Below are 18489 nucleotides of genomic sequence, written 5' to 3'. Positions count from 1 at the left end.
TCATTATCGGCTCGGGCCCGGCAGGTGGGGAAGCGGCAGCGGCGGAGGCTCGGCCGCCATGCAGCGCCCCCCGTGCGCCCCCCCCGCGCTGCTGCCGGGGCTGCTGCTGCTCTGGGCCGCCGGACACGGTCAGTGCGACCCCTCCCCAAATTCCCGGAACCCCAAAAAACCCCCAGACCCAAAAAAACCCGGCCCCAAAAAACCGCAAAAAAAATCCCCCAAAAATCCCTGAAAAAATCCAGAAAAAATTCTTTTAAAAATCCCTAAAAATCGGGAGCGCCCCTGCGACCCCTCCCCAAATTCCCCGGGCCCCAAAAAACCCCCAGACCCAAAAAACCCGGCCCCAAAAACCGCAAAAAAAATCCGCAAAAATCCCTGAAAAAATCCAGAAAAAATTCTTTTAAAAATCCCTAAAAATCGGGAGCGCCCCTGCGACCCCTCCCCAAATTCCCGGAACCCCAAAACCCCCAGTCCCAAAAAAACCCGGCCCCAAAAAACCGCAAAAAAAAAAAATCAGCAAAAATCCCTGAAAAAATCCAGAAAAAATTCTTTTAAAAATCCCTAAAAATCGGGAGCGCCCCTGCGACCCCTCCCCAAATCTCGAACCCCAAAAAACCCCCAGTCCCAAAAAAACCCGGCCCCAAAAAACCGCAAAAAAAATCCCCCAAAAAATCCCCCAAGAAAATCCCGAAAAAATTCCTAAAAAATCCCTAAAAATCCGGACACGGTCAGTGCGACCCCTCCCCAAATTTCTCGAACCCCAAAAAACCCCCAGACCCAAAAAACCCGGCCCCAAAAAATCGCAAAAAAATAATTAAAAAAAAATCCTTAAAAATCCCTAAAAAATCCGGACCCCCCACGACCCCTCCCCAAATTCCCCGAACCCGAAAACCTCCCCGAAAAACCCCCAGACCCAAAAAAAGCCCGACCCTAAAAATCCCCCTCCAAAAAAATTGCAAAAAAATTTTTAAAAAATCCCAAAAAAATTTTTTTAAATTTCAAAAAAATCCACAAGAAATCTCAAAAAAAAATCCGGACCCCTCCCCAAATTCTCCGAACCCCCAAAACCCTCCTAAAAAACCCCCAGACCCAAAAAAAAACCCCCAAAATTGCAAAAAAATCCCCCCCCTCCAAAAAAAATTCCCCAAAAATTCCCGAAATTTCCCGACCCCTCCCCGAACCTCCCGAACCCCCCAAAAAACCCCAAATCCCCCCCAAAAAATCCCCCAAATCCCCCCCGGCCCCCTCCCCAATCCGCGCCGCGCTCTCTGCCGCAGCCCCTCCCCCACCCTCGTGTGTCCCCCGCGGGTGGCGATGTCCCCTCTGTCCCCTCCCCCCCCGTGTCCCCCCCGTGTCCCCTCTGTCCCCTCCCCCCCTTTTTTTGGGGGGGGTTCCCCCATTTTGGGGACTCCCCGCCCCTCCCCCAATGTCCCCAATGTCCCCAAACCCTTTTTGGGGGGGGGTGGGGGGGGAGGGGCATTGGGGGATGTCCCTTTATTGTCACATTGTCCCCCCCCCCCCGTGGGGTGCCAGGCGCCACCGGGGCTGTCCCCGAGCGTGGGTGACACTGAAAGGGCCATTGTCCCCTCCCCCAACCCCCCATTGTCACCAACACCCCCATTGTCCCCTCCCCCACCCCCCCATTGTCACCAACACCCCCCCCATTGTCCCCTCCCCTTGGGGACAGGGTGACCTTGGCGCGGGGGTGACCTTGGGGGGGGGGGGGGGAGGGATTGTGCTGACTCAGCAGAATGTGGGGTCACCCCCCCACAACCCCCCCCTCATTGTCACCTCGGTGTCCCCAACCCCCCCAGTGTCACCCCCTTCATTGTCACCCCCGATGTCACCAAAACCCCCGGTGTCACCTCGGTGTCCCCAACCCCCCGGTGTCACCAACCACCCCCGGCGTTGTCACGGCAACCGGAGGGGACACTCGGGGACGCCGGGGTGTCACTGTCCCTGTCCCTGTCCCTGTCCCCAAGGCCACCCCTGTGGCTGTGCCCCTGTCCCCGGTGCCACCATCCCGATGTCCCCAACATTGTCACCCTCCTGCTGTCCCCATTGTCCCCAGTGCCACCCTCCTGGTGTCCCCATTGTCCCCAAACCCCCGTGTTGGTGTCCCCGGTGTTGTCGCTGTCCTCGGTGTCACTGTCCCCAACATTGTCACCCTCCTGCTGTCCCCGGTGTCCCCAAACCCTGCTGTGCCTGTCCCCGCTGTTGTCACTGTCCCCAGTGCCACCTCCTGCTGTCCCCGGTGTCCCCAGATGTCCCCGGCACCGCAGGGACGGCGTCCCCGGTGTCCTCGCCATGTTGTCACCCTGTGTGTCACCCGTGTCACCTGTGTCACCCGTGTCACCTGTGTGTCCCCTTTGTGTCACCTGTGTGTCCCTTTGTGTCACCTGTGTCACCTGTGTCACCTGTGTCACCCGTGTCACCCGTGTCACCTGTGTCACCTGTGTCACCTGTGTCACCTGTGTCACCCGTGTCACCTGTGTGTCCCTTTGTGTCACCTGTGTCATCTTTGTGTCCCCTTTGTGTCACCTGTGTGTCACCTGTGTCACCTGTGTCACCCGTGTCACCTGTGTGTCCCCTTTGTGTCACCTGTGTGTCCCTTTGTGTCACCTGTGTCACCTGTGTGTCACCTGTGTGTCCCTGTGTGTCACCTGTGTCATCTTTGTGTCCCCTTTGTGTCACCTGTGCCACCTGTGTCACCTGTGTCACCTGTGTGTCACCTTTGTGTCACCTGTGTGTCACCTGTGTCACCTGTGTCACCTGTGTCATCTGTGTGCCACCTGTGTCACCTGTGTCACCTGTGTCACCTTTGTGTCACCTGTGTGTCCCTGTGTGTCACCTGTGTGTCACCTTTGTCATCTGTGTGTCACCTGTGTGTCCCTGTGTGTCACCTGTGTCCCCTTTGTGTCACCTGTGTGTCACCTGTGTGACCCCTGTGTGTCACCTGTGTGTCACCTGTGTCACCTGTGTGTCCCTGTGTGTCACCTGTGTCACCTGTATGACCCCTGTGTGTCACCTGTGTGTCACCTGTGACCCCTGTGTGACCCCTGTGTGTCCCTGTGTGACCCCTGTGTGTCACCTGTGTGTCACCTGTGACCCCTGTGTGTCACCTGTGACCCCTGTGTGACCCCTGTGTGTCCCTGTGTGTCCCTGTGTGTCCCTGTGTGACCCCTGTGTGACCCCTGTGTGACCCCGTGGTGTCCCCACTGTCCCCAGGGCGGGCGCAGGAGGTGCAGGCCGAGAATGTCACCGTGCTGGAGGGCGGCACGGCCGAGATCACCTGTCACCTGCACAGGTACGACGGCTCCATCGTGGTCATCCAGAACCCCGCCCGGCAGACGCTGTTCTTCAACGGCACCCGAGGTGACACCGGGGACACCGGGGACATTGGGGACACTGGGGAGATTGGGGCATTGGGGACATTGGGGACATTGGGGACATTGGGGACATTGGGGACATTGGGGACATTGGGGGCATTGGGGACATTGGGGGGATTGGGGGATTGGGGGATTGGGGACATTGGGGACACTGGGGACATTGGGGGCATTGGGGACACTGGGGACATTGGGGACACCGGGGACACTGGGGACATTGGGGACACTGGGGACATTGGGGGATTGGGGACATTGGGGACATTGGGGACATTGGGGACATTGGGGACACTGGGGATTGGGGACATTGGGGACATTGGGGGCATTGGGGACATTTGGGGACATTGGGGACACTGGGGACATTGGGGACATTGGGGGACACTGGGGACATTGGGGACACTGGGGACATTGGGGGGATTGGGGGGATTGGGGACATTGGGGACATTGGGGACATTGGGGACATTGGGGACATTGGGGACATTTGGGGGGATTGGTGACACTGTGACCCCGCGGGTGACACGGTGACCCCATGGGTGGCACTATGACCCCCCGTGACCCCCGTGACCCCCCGTGACCCCAGTGCTGTCCCCGTGTCCCCAGCGCTGAAGGACGAGCGTTTCGAGCTGGCCGAGTTCAGCCGGCGCCGGCTGCGGCTGCGCCTGGCGCGCGCCCGGCTCGAGGACGAGGGCGGCTACTTCTGCCAGCTGTACGCCGACGACACGCACCACCAGATCGCCACGCTGACCGTGCTGGGTACGGCACACCTGGGCACACACCTGGGCACACCTGGGAGGGGAGAAACCAACAAAACTGGGTGAAAATCCCGTGAAAAATGGCTGAGAAATGGGGATTTTGGGAGGTTTGGAGTTACCTGGGCACACCTGGGCGCACCTGGGCACACCTGGGGGCACCTGGGAGGGGAAAAAGGAAAAAAACTGAATGAAAATTGGGTGAAAAATGGGGGATTTTGGGGGTTTGGAGTTACCTGGGCACACCTGGGCACACCTGGGCACACCTGGGCACACCTGGGCACACCTGTCCCTTTGTCCCCTGAGCCTCGGCCCTCACCTCTCTGCTCTTGTCTCTGTCGTCCTTTTGTGCCACCTGGATCTCACCTGGTGCTCACCTGGATCTCACCTGGTGCTCACCTGGTGCTCACCTGGATGTCACCTTGATGTCACCTGGATCACTTGTGTCACCTGGCTCATCTGGATCTCACCTGGCTTACCTGGATGTCACTTGGATGTCACCTGTCCATATCTCACCTGTCCATATCTCACCTGTCCATATCTCACCTGTCCATGTCTCACCTGTCCATGTCTCACCTGTCCATGTCTCACCTGTCCATGTCCCACCTGTCCCTCACCTGTCCCCCCCGCCCAGTGCCCCCCGAGCCCCCATTGGTCGAGGCGGGGGCGCTGGCGGTGGAGGGGGAGGAGCTGGAGCTCACCTGCCTGGTGCCCCGGGCGCGGCCAATGGCGACGCTGCGCTGGTACCGCGACCGCCGCGAGCTGCCAGGTGAGCTCACCTGGGGATACACCTGGGCACACCTGGGCACACCTGGGCACACCTGGGAGGGGATAAAGGAAAAAAACCGGGTGAAATTTGGGTGAGAAATGGGGATTGTGGGGGGTTTGGAGTTACCTGGGCGCACCTGGGGGTATCTGTACACACACCTGGGCACACCTGGGGGTATTTGGGGACAGCTGGGCACTCACATGGGCACACCTGGGGGTACCTGGGGGTACCTGGGGGTACCTGGGCACTCACCTGGGCACACCTGGGGGTACCTGGGGGTACCTGGGCACTCACCTGGGCACACCTGGCACACCTGGGGGTACCTGGGCACTCACCTGGGCATACCTGGGGGTATTTGGGGATACCTGGGCACACCTGGGCACTCACCTGGGCACACCTGGGGGTATTTGGGGGTACCTGGGCACACCTGGGCACTCACCTGGGCACACCTGTGCCCACCTGTCCCCATGCAGGCCGCAGCAGCCACCGGCAGGACGGCAAGGTGTTCTGGCAGCGCTCGGTGCTGCACCTGCGGCCGGAGCGGCGCGACCACGGCGCCATCGTCACCTGCGAGGCCACGCACCCCGCGCTGGGCCGCGGGCAGCGGCGGCAGACCCAGTACCAGCTGGACGTGCAGTGTGAGCGCTTGGACTGGGATAAACTGGGAGGGACTGGGAGGGACTGGGAGGGACTGGGAAGGGGTTAAATGGGATTTGGGGTTACTGGTTTGTACTGGGAGGGGCTGGGATCAAACTGGGATAAACTGGGAGGGCGCTGCAGTTCCTAAAGCCACCACCAGGGGGAGCTGTGAGTTCATGGAGGGAGACTGGGATAAACTGGGAGGGACTGTGAGGGGATTTGGGGTCACTGGTTTGTACTGGTTTGTACTGGGGAAGGGTCAAAGGGGGAGTTGGGGTCACTGGGATATACTGGTTTGTACTGGGATATACTGGTTTGTACTGGGGAAGGGTTAAATGGGGATTTGGGGTTACTGGTTTGTACTGGGAGGGACTGGGAGGGGATTTGGGGGCACTGGGAAGGGGCAAAAAGGGGATTTGGGGTCACTGGTTTGTACTGGGAGGGGTTAAAATGGGACTGGGATAAACTGGGATAAACTGGGAGGGCGCTGCAGTTCCCAAAGCCGCCACCAGGGGGAGCTGTGAGTTCATTGAGGGAACTGGGAGGGGCTGGGAAAGGGTTAAAGGGGGATCTGGGGTCACTGGTTTGTACTGGTTTATACTGGGAGGGCATTGGGGGGCACCGGGAACATGGGGGAACACTGGGGACATGGGGACAGGTGCCACCAGGTGTACCCAGGTGCCACCAGGTGTACCCGAGGAGTTCCCAGGTGCCACCAGGTGCATCCCAGGTGTGCCCCAGTTGCACCCAGATGCCACCAGGGGAGTCCAGGTGCCACCAGGTGCTGTCACCAGGTGTGCCCAGGTGTGCCCAGGTGCCACCAGGCCAATCCCAGGTGCCACCAGGTACATCTCAGGTGCCAATATGTGGCACCCAGGTGCCACCATGGGACTCCAGGTGCCACCAGGTGCTGTCACCAGGTGTGCCCAGGTGCCCCCAGGTGCATCTCAGGTGTGCCCAGGTGCCCCCAGGTGCATCTCAGGTGTGCCCAGGTGCTGAGCCGTGCCCCCTGTGCCCGCAGACCCCCCCTCGGTGCGGATCCACCCCTCGCAGAGCGTCCTGCGCGAAGGCGACACCTTGGTGCTCACCTGTGCCATCAACGGCAACCCCCGGTAAGGCTGGGGGGCGGGCACACACCTGGGCACACCTGGGCACACACCTGGGCACACCTGGGGGCGCCTGGGGAGAAAATGGGGAAAACTGGCGAAAATTGGGTGAAAATCGATGGAAATTTGGGGGTTTTTGAGAGAAAATTGGGATTTTGGGCACACCTGGGCACACCTGGGCACACCTGGGCGGAGCAAAAGTGGCAAAAATTGGGGCAAAACCGGTGAAAATTGGGTGGAAAATGGGTTAAAAATGGGGGTTTTAAGGGGAAATTTTATTTTTTGGGCACACCTGGCACACCTGGGCACACCTGGGCACACCTGGGACACACCTGGGCACACCTGGGGACCCCTGGGCACACCTGGAGGCAGCTGAGAGGGGAAAACCCAAAAAAAACTGGGTGAAATTTGGGTAAAAAATTTAGATTTTGAGGGGTTTGGAGTTACCTGTGCCCACCTGTGCCCACCTGGTGACACCTGGGGGCCCCTGGGGCTGGGTGGGACATACCTGGCACACACTTGGGGGCACCTGGGCACACCTGGGGGTGGAGAAATGGGGAAAACCGGCAAAAATCGGGTGAAAATCGACGGGAATTTGGGATTTTTTTGGGAGAAAATTGGGATTTTGGGCACACCTGTGCCCACCTGTGCCCGCAGCGCCACGCAGGTGTGCGGGAACCACGGGAACGAGACCTGGGCACACCTGAGGGTGGAGAAATGGGGAAAAACGGCAAAAAAAAAAGGGTGAAAAATGGGGATTTTGGGGGGTTTGACCTCACCTGTGCCCACCTGTGCCCACCTGTGCCCACCTGGCGCCCCCCAGCCCCACGGAGGTGTCCTGGAGCCGCGGGAACGAGTCGCTGCCGCCGCGGGCGCGCGCCGAGGGCGAGCGGCTGACGCTGCCGGCGCTGGCGCCGCAGGACAACGGCACCTACACCTGCCAGGTGGGCAACGCCCACGGCCGCGCCCACGACACCTACGTGCTGGTGGTGTACGGTGAGTGCGGGCACCGCGGGCACCTGCGGCAAGGGGGCACCTGGGGGCACCTGTGGCGTACCTGGGCACACCTGGTGGGGCACCTGGGCACACCTGGGATACACCTGGGATACACCTGGGGGTGGCTGGGACACTCCTGGGGGGCACCTCTAGGTGGGTATGACACACCTGGGCACACCTGGGGGCACCCGGGTCATACTTGGAGCACACCTGGACACACCTGGGCTCAGCTGGGCACACCTGTGTTGTACCTTGGCACACCTGGGCACACCTGGGGGTTGTTGGGGGCACGCCTGGTGGGGCAGCTGGGCACACCTGAGGTGGGTATGACACACCTGGGTACAGGTGAGGGCGCCTGGAGTGGGTGGAGGGCACCTGGGCACACACCTGGACACCTGGGGGTGGGTGTAACACACCTGGGCACACCTGGGGACACCTGGGGGTGGGTGTAACACACCTGGGCACACCTGGAGCTCACCTGGACAAATTCTGGCACACCTGGGGGTTGGTGGGGGCACGCCTGGTGGGGCAGCTGGGCACACCTGGGCACACCTAAACACACCTGAACACACCTGGGCACACCTAAACACGCCTGAACACACCTGGGCACACCTGGGCCCACACCTGAACACACCTGTGCACACCTGGGCACACCTGGGGGTGGTTGTAGCACACCTGAACACACCTGGGCACACCTGTGCACACCTGGGCACACCTGGCACACACCTGGGCACACCTGGGCACACACCTGAACACACCTGAACACACCTAAACACACCTGGGCACACCTGGGCACTGACCGCCCCTCCCCTCCCCCCCAGACCCGGGCGCGGTGGTGGCGGCGCAGGGGGCGGGGCCTTTCGCCGTGGTGGGCGGGGCCTTGGCGCTGCTCGTGTTCCTGCTGCTGCTGCTGCTCGGCGCCCTCGTCTGGTGCTCCGTGCGACAGAAAGGTGGGCGGGGCTTCCCCTGGGGGCGTGGCCTCCCAAAATGGGCGGGGCGGCTGCGGGACAGGCGTGGTTTGTTGTTTGGGGGTGGGGCCAGGGTTGGGGGGGGTGGGCAAAAAGGGGCGGGGCTATGAGGGAGGAAATGGGTGTGGTCAGCGATAGGCGTGGTCAAGGCGTGGGTGGGGCAGTGGGGGCGTGGCCTGGAACACTTGGGGCGTGGCCACGTGGTGTGGGCGTGGCCAGGGAGGGGTGGGGACATCCTGGGCAGGTCCTGTCCCCAAACGTCCCCAAATCCCAATTTCCCCCGAATTTCTGCATTTTTCTGCAATGTCCCCAAATGCCCTAAATGTCCCAATTGTCCCCAGTTTCCCCAAATCCCATTTCCCCCATTTTCCCCAAAATTTCCCCATTTTTTCCCCAAATTTCCCCCTAATGCCCCCATTTCCACCCCGATTTACCCAATTTCCCCGTTTTTTGCCCCATTTTTCCCCAGGCTCATACCTGACGCACGAGGCCCCATTTCCACCCCATTTCCACCCGATTTACCCAATTTCCCCGTTTTTTGCCCCGGTTTTCCCCAGGTTCATACCTGACGCACGAGGCCCCATTTCCACCCCGATTTACCCAATTTCCCCGGTTTTTGCCCCATTTTTTCCCCAGGTTCATCCCTGACGCACGAGGCCCCATTTCCACCCCATTTCCACCCCGATTTACCCAATTTCCCCGGTTTTTGCCCCGTTTTTACCCCAGGTTCATCCCTGACGCACGAGGCCCCATTTCCACCCCGATTTACCCAATTTCCCCGGTTTTTGCCCCGTTTTTTCCAGGCTCGTACCTGACGCACGAAGGCCCCATTTCCACCCCGATTTACCCGTTTTTACCCATTTTTCCCCGTTTTTGCCCCGTTTTTCCCCAGGTTCATACCTGACGCACGAGGCCCCATTTCCACCCCATTTCCACCCCGATTTACCCAATTTCCCCGTTTTTTGCCCCGTTTTTTCCAGGCTCGTACCTGACGCACGAGGCCCCATTTCCACCCCATTTCCACCCCGATTTACCCAATTTCCCCGTTTTTGGCCCCGGTTTTTCCAGGCTCGTACCTGGATTTCCACCCAAATTAACCAATTTCCCCGTTTTTGCCCGTTTTTCGAGGTACCAGGGGGGGGCGCCCTCGAGGACCAGGGGGAGGCGCGCGAGGCGTTCCTGGGGGGGGAGGGGGGGAAGCGCAAGGAGGAATTCTTCATCTGAGGGGGGGGGAGGGGCGGGGGGCGGGGCCTGGGCAGGGGGAAGGGCTCCCACCCCCATTGGCCCCGCCCCCAGCCGTGGGAGGGGGGAGGGGATGACACAAAAATGGTGGGGGAGGGAGGGGGAGGGGATTGGGGGATGTTCAGAGATAAAAGGGGGAGGGGTTGAAATGGGGTAATCCCCGCCCACCTCCCGTAAGCCCCGCCCCTCTCACAAGCCACGCCCCTTTATGGGGAGGGGGAGTGTGGATGCCCCTCCCCCACCCGGGAGGGGATTGGGGGATAGTCAGAGATAAAAGGGGGAGGGGTTTAAAAGGGGTAAGCCCCGCCCATACCCCAATAAGCCCCTCCCACGCATAAACCACGCCCCATCATGGCTGGAGTGGGGGGAGGGGCACACCCACAGCCCCTCCCCCACCCTAGGGGGGGATTTGGGGACATCGGAAGGGGGAGGGGTTAAAACGGGACAAGCCCCGCCCACACCCCTTAAACCCCGCCCCCTCACAAGCCACGCCCCCTACGAGTGGGGGAGGGGGCCACAAAGCCATTGGGGGGTGGGGGAGGGGCGTGGGTTCGGCCCCTCCCCCCACGCGCGCACAATTTTGGGGGGGGGGTTGGTGGGGAGGGGCCGGGGGGAGATGAATAATGTACGAGGGTGGGCGTGGCCGAGGGAGGCCCCGCCCATCCGGTGGGTGTGGCCTGTAAATAACCTTTTAACCACCTTTGATACAATGCAATAAAAACAACCCCGATTCGTACTGGGTTATACTGGGATCGAACTGGGAGGGAACTGGGAAAGGGTTAAAGGGGGATTCGGGGTTACTGGTTTGTACTGGGAGGGGGCTGGGATCAAACGGGGATCAAACTGGGAGGGAACTGGGAGGGGATTTGGGGTTACTGGTTTATACTGGGAGGGGCTGGGAGGGGATTGGGATCAAACTGGGATCAAACTGGGATCAAACTGGGAGGGAACTGGGGGGGGATTTGAAGTTACTGGTTTATACTGGGATAAACTGGGAGGGCGCTGCAGTTCCCAAAGCCGCCACCAGGGGGAGCTGTGAGTTCACTGGGAGGGACTGGGAGGGGATTTGGGGTCACTGGTTTGTACTGGTTTATACTGGGAGGGGATTTGGGGGGGACTGGGAGGGACTGGGATCAAACTGGGAGGGACTGGGAGGGGTTTGGGGTTACTGGTTTGTACTGGGAGGGGCTGGGGGCTCGAACTGGGTTATACTGGGAGGAGGAAGAAGCTCTACTGCAGTTACTGGGAGCTTAAACTGGTCCATACTGGTCCGTACTGGTCACATAATTGACATGGTAAATAGATCAAAGTTTTTGTAGAAGAATAATTAATCTGTTTTTGTTTTTTTTAATTAGGACATAATGAATCCACGAGATGATTTTTAGAGATGTGAAATCTGCATAATAAAGAGATGTTAAATATGCAGATGTAATTAATATGGACAGATATTATTAATTATTTTATGAATCTAGAATGAATAGATGATAAATATATAATAGGTATATAATAAATATAAAATAGTCTAAATAAATAGATTATAAATATGTTATAAGCAAATTATAAATATACTACAAATATATTATAAATATATTATAAATATATTATAAATATATTATAAATAAATTATAAATAAATTATAAATACATTATAAATATATTATAAAATTATAAATATTATAAATATAATATATTATATAAATATATAAATTTATAAATATATACATTTATAAATTATAAATTATAATATATATTATAAATAAATTATAAATAAATTACAAACATATTATAAATATATTATAAATATATAAATATTCCGAAAGAAATATATAATGAGCCTATAATAATATATAAATACTGTAACTAAATATACGAATGAATACATAATAATGTGTAGATAATGTAAATAAATATTTAATAAATATATAAACAGTGTAAATAAATATGTAATAAATCTATAACAATATATAAAGATTGTAAATAAATATATAATAAATATTTAAATCTCGTAGATAAATATATAATAAATAAATAATAGATATATAATAAACATAAAAATCGTCGGAATAAATAGATTATAATTATATAATGAATATATAAATATTCCAAATAAATACATAATAAATGTACAGTGACTATAAATAGATATATCATAAATAAATATTATAAATATACAATACCTATATAACGATTATAAAGAAATATATAACAAATAGAAAAATATTGGGAATAAATATATAATTAAGATAGAATTATATATTAACGTTGTAAGTAAATATATAATAAGCATACAACGATTATAAATAAATATACAATGAACATTTAAATATTCGAAATAAATAGATAATAAATACGTTAACACCTAAGCCACGCCCCCAAGCGCTGCCTGTTTAAGGCGGGCCCCCCCCCCCTTTCCCGCCCCCTTGGTACAGTCCTCACCCCCCCAGCCCCCCCCCTCAAATCCCCGTCTTGGTACGCTCCAACCTCCCTCACATCGCCCTTGGTACGTTCCAAAGCGCCTCAAGCCCCGCCCAAACCGCGCTGTTTCCACCCCCGCCAGCCCCCAAATGGTTCAGCCCGTGTCCCCCTCTCCAACCCTGCCCTTGACGCCGCCAAAATTCCGCATTTTCCCCCCAAAAATCTTTTTCTTTTGGTACTTTCCCCCCCCTTTCAGCGCCGCGTTGGTTCCTCCCGCTCCCAAAATGGCGGAACGCCCCGCCTCTGACGTCATCGCGGCAGCGCGCTGCGCTCTGATTGGCCCGCCCTGCGACGGGCGCGGAGGAGACGGCCAATCAGGGCGCGCCTTCTTGGGGTGTGCCGGCGGAGGGGGCGGGGCCTCGTGAGGGAGAGCGCGAGCGGGGCCGAGGTGAAGGGGGGGAGGGGCCGGGGGGGTTTTGGGGCAATTTTGGGGAATTTTGGGGAATTTTGGGGCGTCCCGGGGTGGGGTTGGGGTGTCTGAGGGGTCCGGGGGGAGCTGGGAGGGCCTGAGGCGATTTGGGGGGGATTTCGGGGTTCGGGGCGGAGATTTTGGGGTTTTTTAAAGGGAATTTTGGGTTTTTTGGGGGGATTTTGAGGAGATTTTGGGGCACTTTAGGGGATTTTGTTTTTTTTTTTTAGGACACTTTGGGGGGATTTTGGGGGCGGTTCCCCTCGCTGCCCCCCGGGTTCTCTTCCCCTCCTCAATTTTCCGTTTTCCCCCCAATTTTTCCGCATTTTTCTGCACCCCCGATCTCCGTTGCTTCGCCGTTTCTAATTTTCATTCTCCCTCCACATTTTCCCCTTTTTCCCCATTTCTCCCCGTTTTCCCCCCTTTCATTCCCCCTTTCCCCCTTTTCCTTTTTCCCCATTTTTCCCCATTTTTCTCCATTTTTTCACCGTTTTTTCACCATTTGAACTCATTTTCCCCCTGCTTTCTCCCCATTTCTCCCCTTTTATTTCCCCATTTCCCCCCCTTTTATTTCCCCCTTTTTCCCTCTTTTTCTCTCCTTTTTCCCCCTTTTCCCACCGTTTTTTCACCATTTTAACCCACTCATTTTCCCCTCTTTTCCCCACTTTTTTCTCCCCTTTTTTAACCATTTTCCCCATTTTCCCCCATTTTATTTCCTCTTTTTCCCCTTTTCCCCCTTTTTTCTCTCCTTTTTCACCATTTTAATCCATTTCCCCTTTTTCCCCTCCTTTTTTAACCATTTAACCCATTTCTCCCCCTTTTTCCCTTTTTTTCCCCATTCCCCCCCTTTTATTTCCCTCTTTTCCCCCCTTTTCTCCCCCCTTTTTCTCCCCTTTTTTTCCCCATTTTTCCCACCTTTTATTTCCCCTTTTTTCTCTCTTTTCTCCCCCTTTTCCCCCCCTTTTCTCCCCCCTTTTTCTCTCCTTTTATTTCCCCCTTTTTCCCCTCTTTTTTCCCTCATTTTTCCGTCATTTTTTCCCCTTTTTCCCCTCTTTTTCCCTTTTCTCCCCTTTTTCCCCTCATTTTCCCCAATTCCCCCATTTCCCCCCCTTTTTCCCTTTTTTCCCCATTTTCTCCCCATTTCCCCCCTTTTATTTCCCCCTTTTTCCCCTTTTTTCTCCCCCCTTTTCCCCCATTTTTTCCCATTCCCCCCCTTTTATTTCCCCCTTTTTTCCCTGATTTTTTCACAATTTTCTCCCCATTTCTCCCCCTTTTTCTCCCCATTTCCCCCCTTTTTCCCCTTTTTCCCCCCATTTTTTCCCCATTTTCCCCAATTTCCCCTTTTCCCCCCCTTTTTTCCCCATTTCCCCCCTTTTTCTCCCCTTTTTTCCTATTTTCCCCCCTTTTATTTCCCCCTTTTGTTTCCCCTTTTTCCCTTTTCTCCCTCCTTTTTTCAACATTTTAACTCATTTTTCCCCCATTTCCCCCCTTTTTCTCCCCCTTTTTTTCCCATTTTTTCCCATTCCCCCCCTTTTATTTCCCCTTTTTTCCCTGATTTTTTCACCATTTTCTCCCCATTTCTCCCCCTTTTTCTCCCCATTCCCCCCCATTTCCCCCTTTTTCCCCTTTTTTCTCCCCCCTTTTTTTCCCATTTTTTCCCATTCCCCCTCTTTTATTTCCCCCTTTTTTCCCTGATTTTTTTCACAATTTTCTCCCCTTTTCTCCCCCCTTTTTCTCCCCTTTTATTTCCCCCTTTTTCCCCTTTTTCCCCCATTTCCCCCCATTTTCCCCCCATTTTCCCCAATTTCCCCATTTCCCCATTCCCCCATTTCCCCCTTTTCCCCCCATTTTTTCCCCATTTCCCCCCTTTTTCTCCCCTCTTTTTTTCCCATTTTTTCCCATCCCTCCCCCTTTTATTTCCCCCTTTTTTCCCTGATTTTTTCACAATTTTCTCCCCATTTCTCCCCCTTTTTCTCCCCATTCCCCCCCATTTCCCCCTTTTTCCCCCCATTTTTTCCCCGTTTCCCCCCTTTTATTTCCCCCTTTTTCCCCTTTTTTCTCCCCCCTTTTTTTCCCATTTTTTCCCATTCCCCCTCTTTTATTTCCCCCTTTTTTCCCTGATTTTTTTCACAATTTTCTCCCCTTTTCTCCCCCCTTTTTCTCCCCTTTTATTTCCCCCTTTTTCTCCCCCTTTTTCCCCTTTTTCCCCATTTTCCCCATTTTCCCCCATTTCCCCATTTCCCCCCATTCCCCCCCCATTTCCCCCTTTTCCCCCCATTTCTCCCCAATCCCCCCTTTTTCCCCGCAGATGTCCACCCCGGAGGAGACGCTGCTGCTCCTCGAGCACCGCTACGTCTGCTCCGAGTGCTCCCACCTGTCCCCGTCCCTGGAGGAGGCGCTGCTGCACCACCAGCAGCACCTGCAGCCCCCCGAGCCCGCCCCGCCGCCCCCGCCCGCCCAGGTGAGCCCCCAGCCCCACCTGGCCGAGCTGCTGGCCGAGCCGCCCAGCCAATTCCAGTGCCTGGAGTGCGGCGCCCTGCTCCTGACCCCGGGGCAGCTCCTGGAGCACCAAGAGCTGCACCTGAAGCTTTTGGGGACCCCCGGAGAGCCCCCGAAACCCTCCCCAAATTCCTCCGGCATCCAGCACCAGGAACTCCACCTCAAATTTTTGGGGGATCCCCCGAAACCTTCCCCAAATTCTTCAGGTGTCCACCAAGAGCTCCACCTCAAATTTTTGGGGGATCCCCCAAACCGTCCCCAAATTCCTCCTCCATCCACTTCGAGTGCCCCGAGTGCCGGGCGCTGTTCCAGAGCCAGGACTTGTGGCTGGCTCATCGCCAGAGCCACCGCAACGCCTCCAATTCACCCCAAAGCACCGCCAGGGTGGACCTGGAGCACTCGTACCGCAAGCAGAGCGCCGAAACCGCCGAGATCTGCGCCGAAATCGCCGCCGAGGCCGCGCCCAGCGCGGACGGCTCCATCCAGCTCTTGCTCTACGAGTGCGGCGAGTGCCTGCAGCTCTTCCAAAGCCCCAAGGATTTCTTGGAGCACCAAGTCACGCACTTGGCGCCGCCCGCGGCGCCGCCGCCGCCGCCGGAGCCGCGGTGCGCCACCAGTGCCGCGGAAGCTGCCGCCGGCGCGGCTGCTGCGCTCGCACCTGCGCTGCCACGCGCTGGGCGCCTTCCAGTGCCCGCTGTGCCGGGGTGCTGCCGGACCCGGCCGAAGCTGCGCCGGCACCGCGCCGCGCCACGCCGGGCGACTTCGCTTTTTCCTGTGCCTGGACTGCGGCCTGGCGCTGGACACCGGGCGGCGCTGCTGGCGCACCGCCGCGCCACGGCGTGGCCGAAGCCGCTGCAACCGCTGCGCCTGCGGAAAACCTTCGCCAACATGACCAAGTTTTCTCTACCACCGGCGCTTTTCACGCCCGCGCCGAAGCTCGGTTCCCATCCCGAGCCGGTCGCGGATGAGCCCGAGGCGAGCGCGAGTGCGGCGCGCGGCCGCAAGAGGTTCCCGAGCGCGGCGGCGCTGGCGCGGCACCAGCGCTTCGTGCACCGGCTGGAGCGGCGGCACCGCTGCGGCGCCTGCGGCAAGATGTTCAAGAAGTCGTCGCACCTGCGCAACCACGCGCGCACGCACACCGGCGAGCGCCCCTTCCCCTGCGGCCAGTGCGGCAAGACGTTCAACTTCGACGCCAACCTGACCCGGCACAACCTGACGCACACCGGGGAGCGGCCCCACGAGTGCCCCGAGTGCCACAAGCGCTTCGCGCAGAACTCCACGCTCCGGCAGCACCTGCAGCTGCACCTGCGGCGCTTCCCGCACCGCTGCGGCGACTGCGGGCTGCGCTTCCAGCGGCCGCACCGGCTGCTGCTGCACCGCAGCGCACCACAGCGGCGAAGCTGCCTACAGAGTGCCCGCAGGTGCGGCCGCAGCTTCCTGCTGCGCCGGCTGCTGGACGATGCACCTGCTGGGCCACGCGCGGGCCGGGCAGCCGCTGCGCTGCCAGGGCTGCGGCGCGCCTTGCGCTGCGGCGGCGGCGGCTTGCGCGAGCACCGCGGCGGTAACGCGGGCTGGAAGCTGGAGTGCGGGACGTGCGGGAAGAAGTGCGGCACGGCGGCGCGGCTGCGGGCGCACGAGAGGACGCACGGCCTGGGCGGGGACGGCGAGGAGGAGGGGGAGGAGTCCAAGATGGCGGCGGCGGGATCCAACATGGCGGCGGGATCCAACATGGCGGCGGGATGCAACATGGTGGCGGGATCCAACATGGCGGCAGGATCGAAAATGGCTGCGGAGTCCAAGATGGCTGCCTGCAGTGTTCTAGAATCCAAGATGGCTGCCTGCGGACTTCCTGCCGATTCCAAGATGGCCGCCTGCGCACTTCCTGCCGATTCCAAGATGGCTTCCTCCGGTGTCCTAGAATCCAAGATGGCCGCCTGCCGACTTCCTGCCGACCCCAAGATGGCTCCCGACCCCACCATGGCCGCCCCCACAGCCCCGGTAGGCCCCGGCGTGGCCGCCCGCCCGGTGGCGGCGCGGCGCTGCCGTGGGCGAAGAGCCTGCGGTGCGAGGAGTGCAAGAAGCTCTTCAGCACGGAGACGTCGCTGCAGGTGCACCGGCGCATCCACACGGGCGAGCGGCCCTACCCGTGCCCCGAGTGCGGCAAGGCCTTCCGGCAGTCCACGCACCTCAAGGACCACCGGCGGCTGCACACGGGCGAGCGGCCGTACCGCTGCCAGGAGTGCGGCAAGAGCTTCGCCATCGCCGTGCGCCTGGCCGAGCACCGGCGCATCCACACGGGCGAGCGGCCCTACCGCTGCCAGGAGTGCGGCAAGAGCTACCGGTCCTTCTCCAACCTCTGGAAGCACCGCAAGATGCACAAGGCGGGCGGCGGCGGCGCCAAGGAGGAGGCGGCGGTGGGGTCGGGAGGGTCTGAGGGGGTTGTGGTGGTGGGTCTGGGGTCTGCGGGGTGTGGGGGAACGTGGTTGGGGTTGGGTTGGGGTCTTCAGTGCATGGGGAGAACGTGGTTGAGATCCCACAACCTTCTAAGGAGAACGTGGTTATGGGGTCGGGAGCTTCTGGGGAGGTTGTCATGGTGGGTCTGGGGTCTGCGGGGTGTGGGGAGAACCTGGTTGAGATCCCACAACCTTCTGAGGAGAACGTGGTTGTGGGGTCAGGAGGTTCTAAGGAGGTTCTGGTGGTGGGTCTGGGGTCTTCAGTCCATGCAGAGAACCTGGTTGGGGTTGGGTTGGGGTCTTCAGTGCATGGGGAGAACGTGGTTGAGATCCCACAACCTTCTAAGGAGAACGTGGTTGTGGGTCTGGGGTCTTCAGGATGTGGGGAGAACCTGGTGGGGGTCACTCAGGTCTCCAAGGAGAATGTGGTTGTGGGGTCAGGAGGTTCTAAGGAGGTTCTGGTGGTGGGTCTGGGGTCTTCAGTGCATGGGGAGAACGTGGTTGAGGTGGGTCTGGGGTCTTCAGGGTGTGCGGAGAACCTGGTTGAGATCCCACAACCTTCTAAGGAGAACGTGGTTATGGGGTCAGGAGCTTCTGGGGAGGTTGTCATGGTGGGTCTGGGGTCTTCAGTGCATGCAGAGAACCTGGTTGGGGTTGGGTTGGGGTCTTCGGTGCATGGGGAGAACGTGGTTGAGGTGGGAACAGGGGCTTCAGGGTGTGGGGAGAACCTGGTGGGGGTCACTCAGGTCTCCAAGGAGAACGTGGTTGTGGGGTCAGGAGCTTCTGGGGAGGTTGTCATGGT

General features: G+C 57.5%; 1 protein-coding gene across 1 annotated transcript; it reads left to right on the top strand.

Moving 5' to 3' along the window:
• Positions 1-9834, top strand: CADM4 (cell adhesion molecule 4). The gene is made up of 10 exons (XM_030970076.1): positions 1-128; positions 3229-3375; positions 3984-4136; positions 4767-4901; positions 5375-5539; positions 6562-6652; positions 7470-7642; positions 8464-8592; positions 9591-9682; positions 9739-9834. Exons 1-10 carry the CDS (start codon positions 59-61, stop codon positions 9832-9834), a joined length of 1251 nt encoding a protein of 416 aa, XP_030825936.1. The 5' UTR covers positions 1-58.
• The last annotated feature ends 8655 nt before the right edge of the window (positions 9835-18489 follow it).

The sequence above is a fragment of the Camarhynchus parvulus genome, unplaced genomic scaffold, assembly GCF_901933205.1.
Source record: "Camarhynchus parvulus unplaced genomic scaffold, STF_HiC, whole genome shotgun sequence".
NCBI lineage: Eukaryota > Metazoa > Chordata > Aves > Passeriformes > Thraupidae > Camarhynchus > Camarhynchus parvulus.
This window is presented reverse-complemented; position numbering and strand designations above follow the sequence as displayed.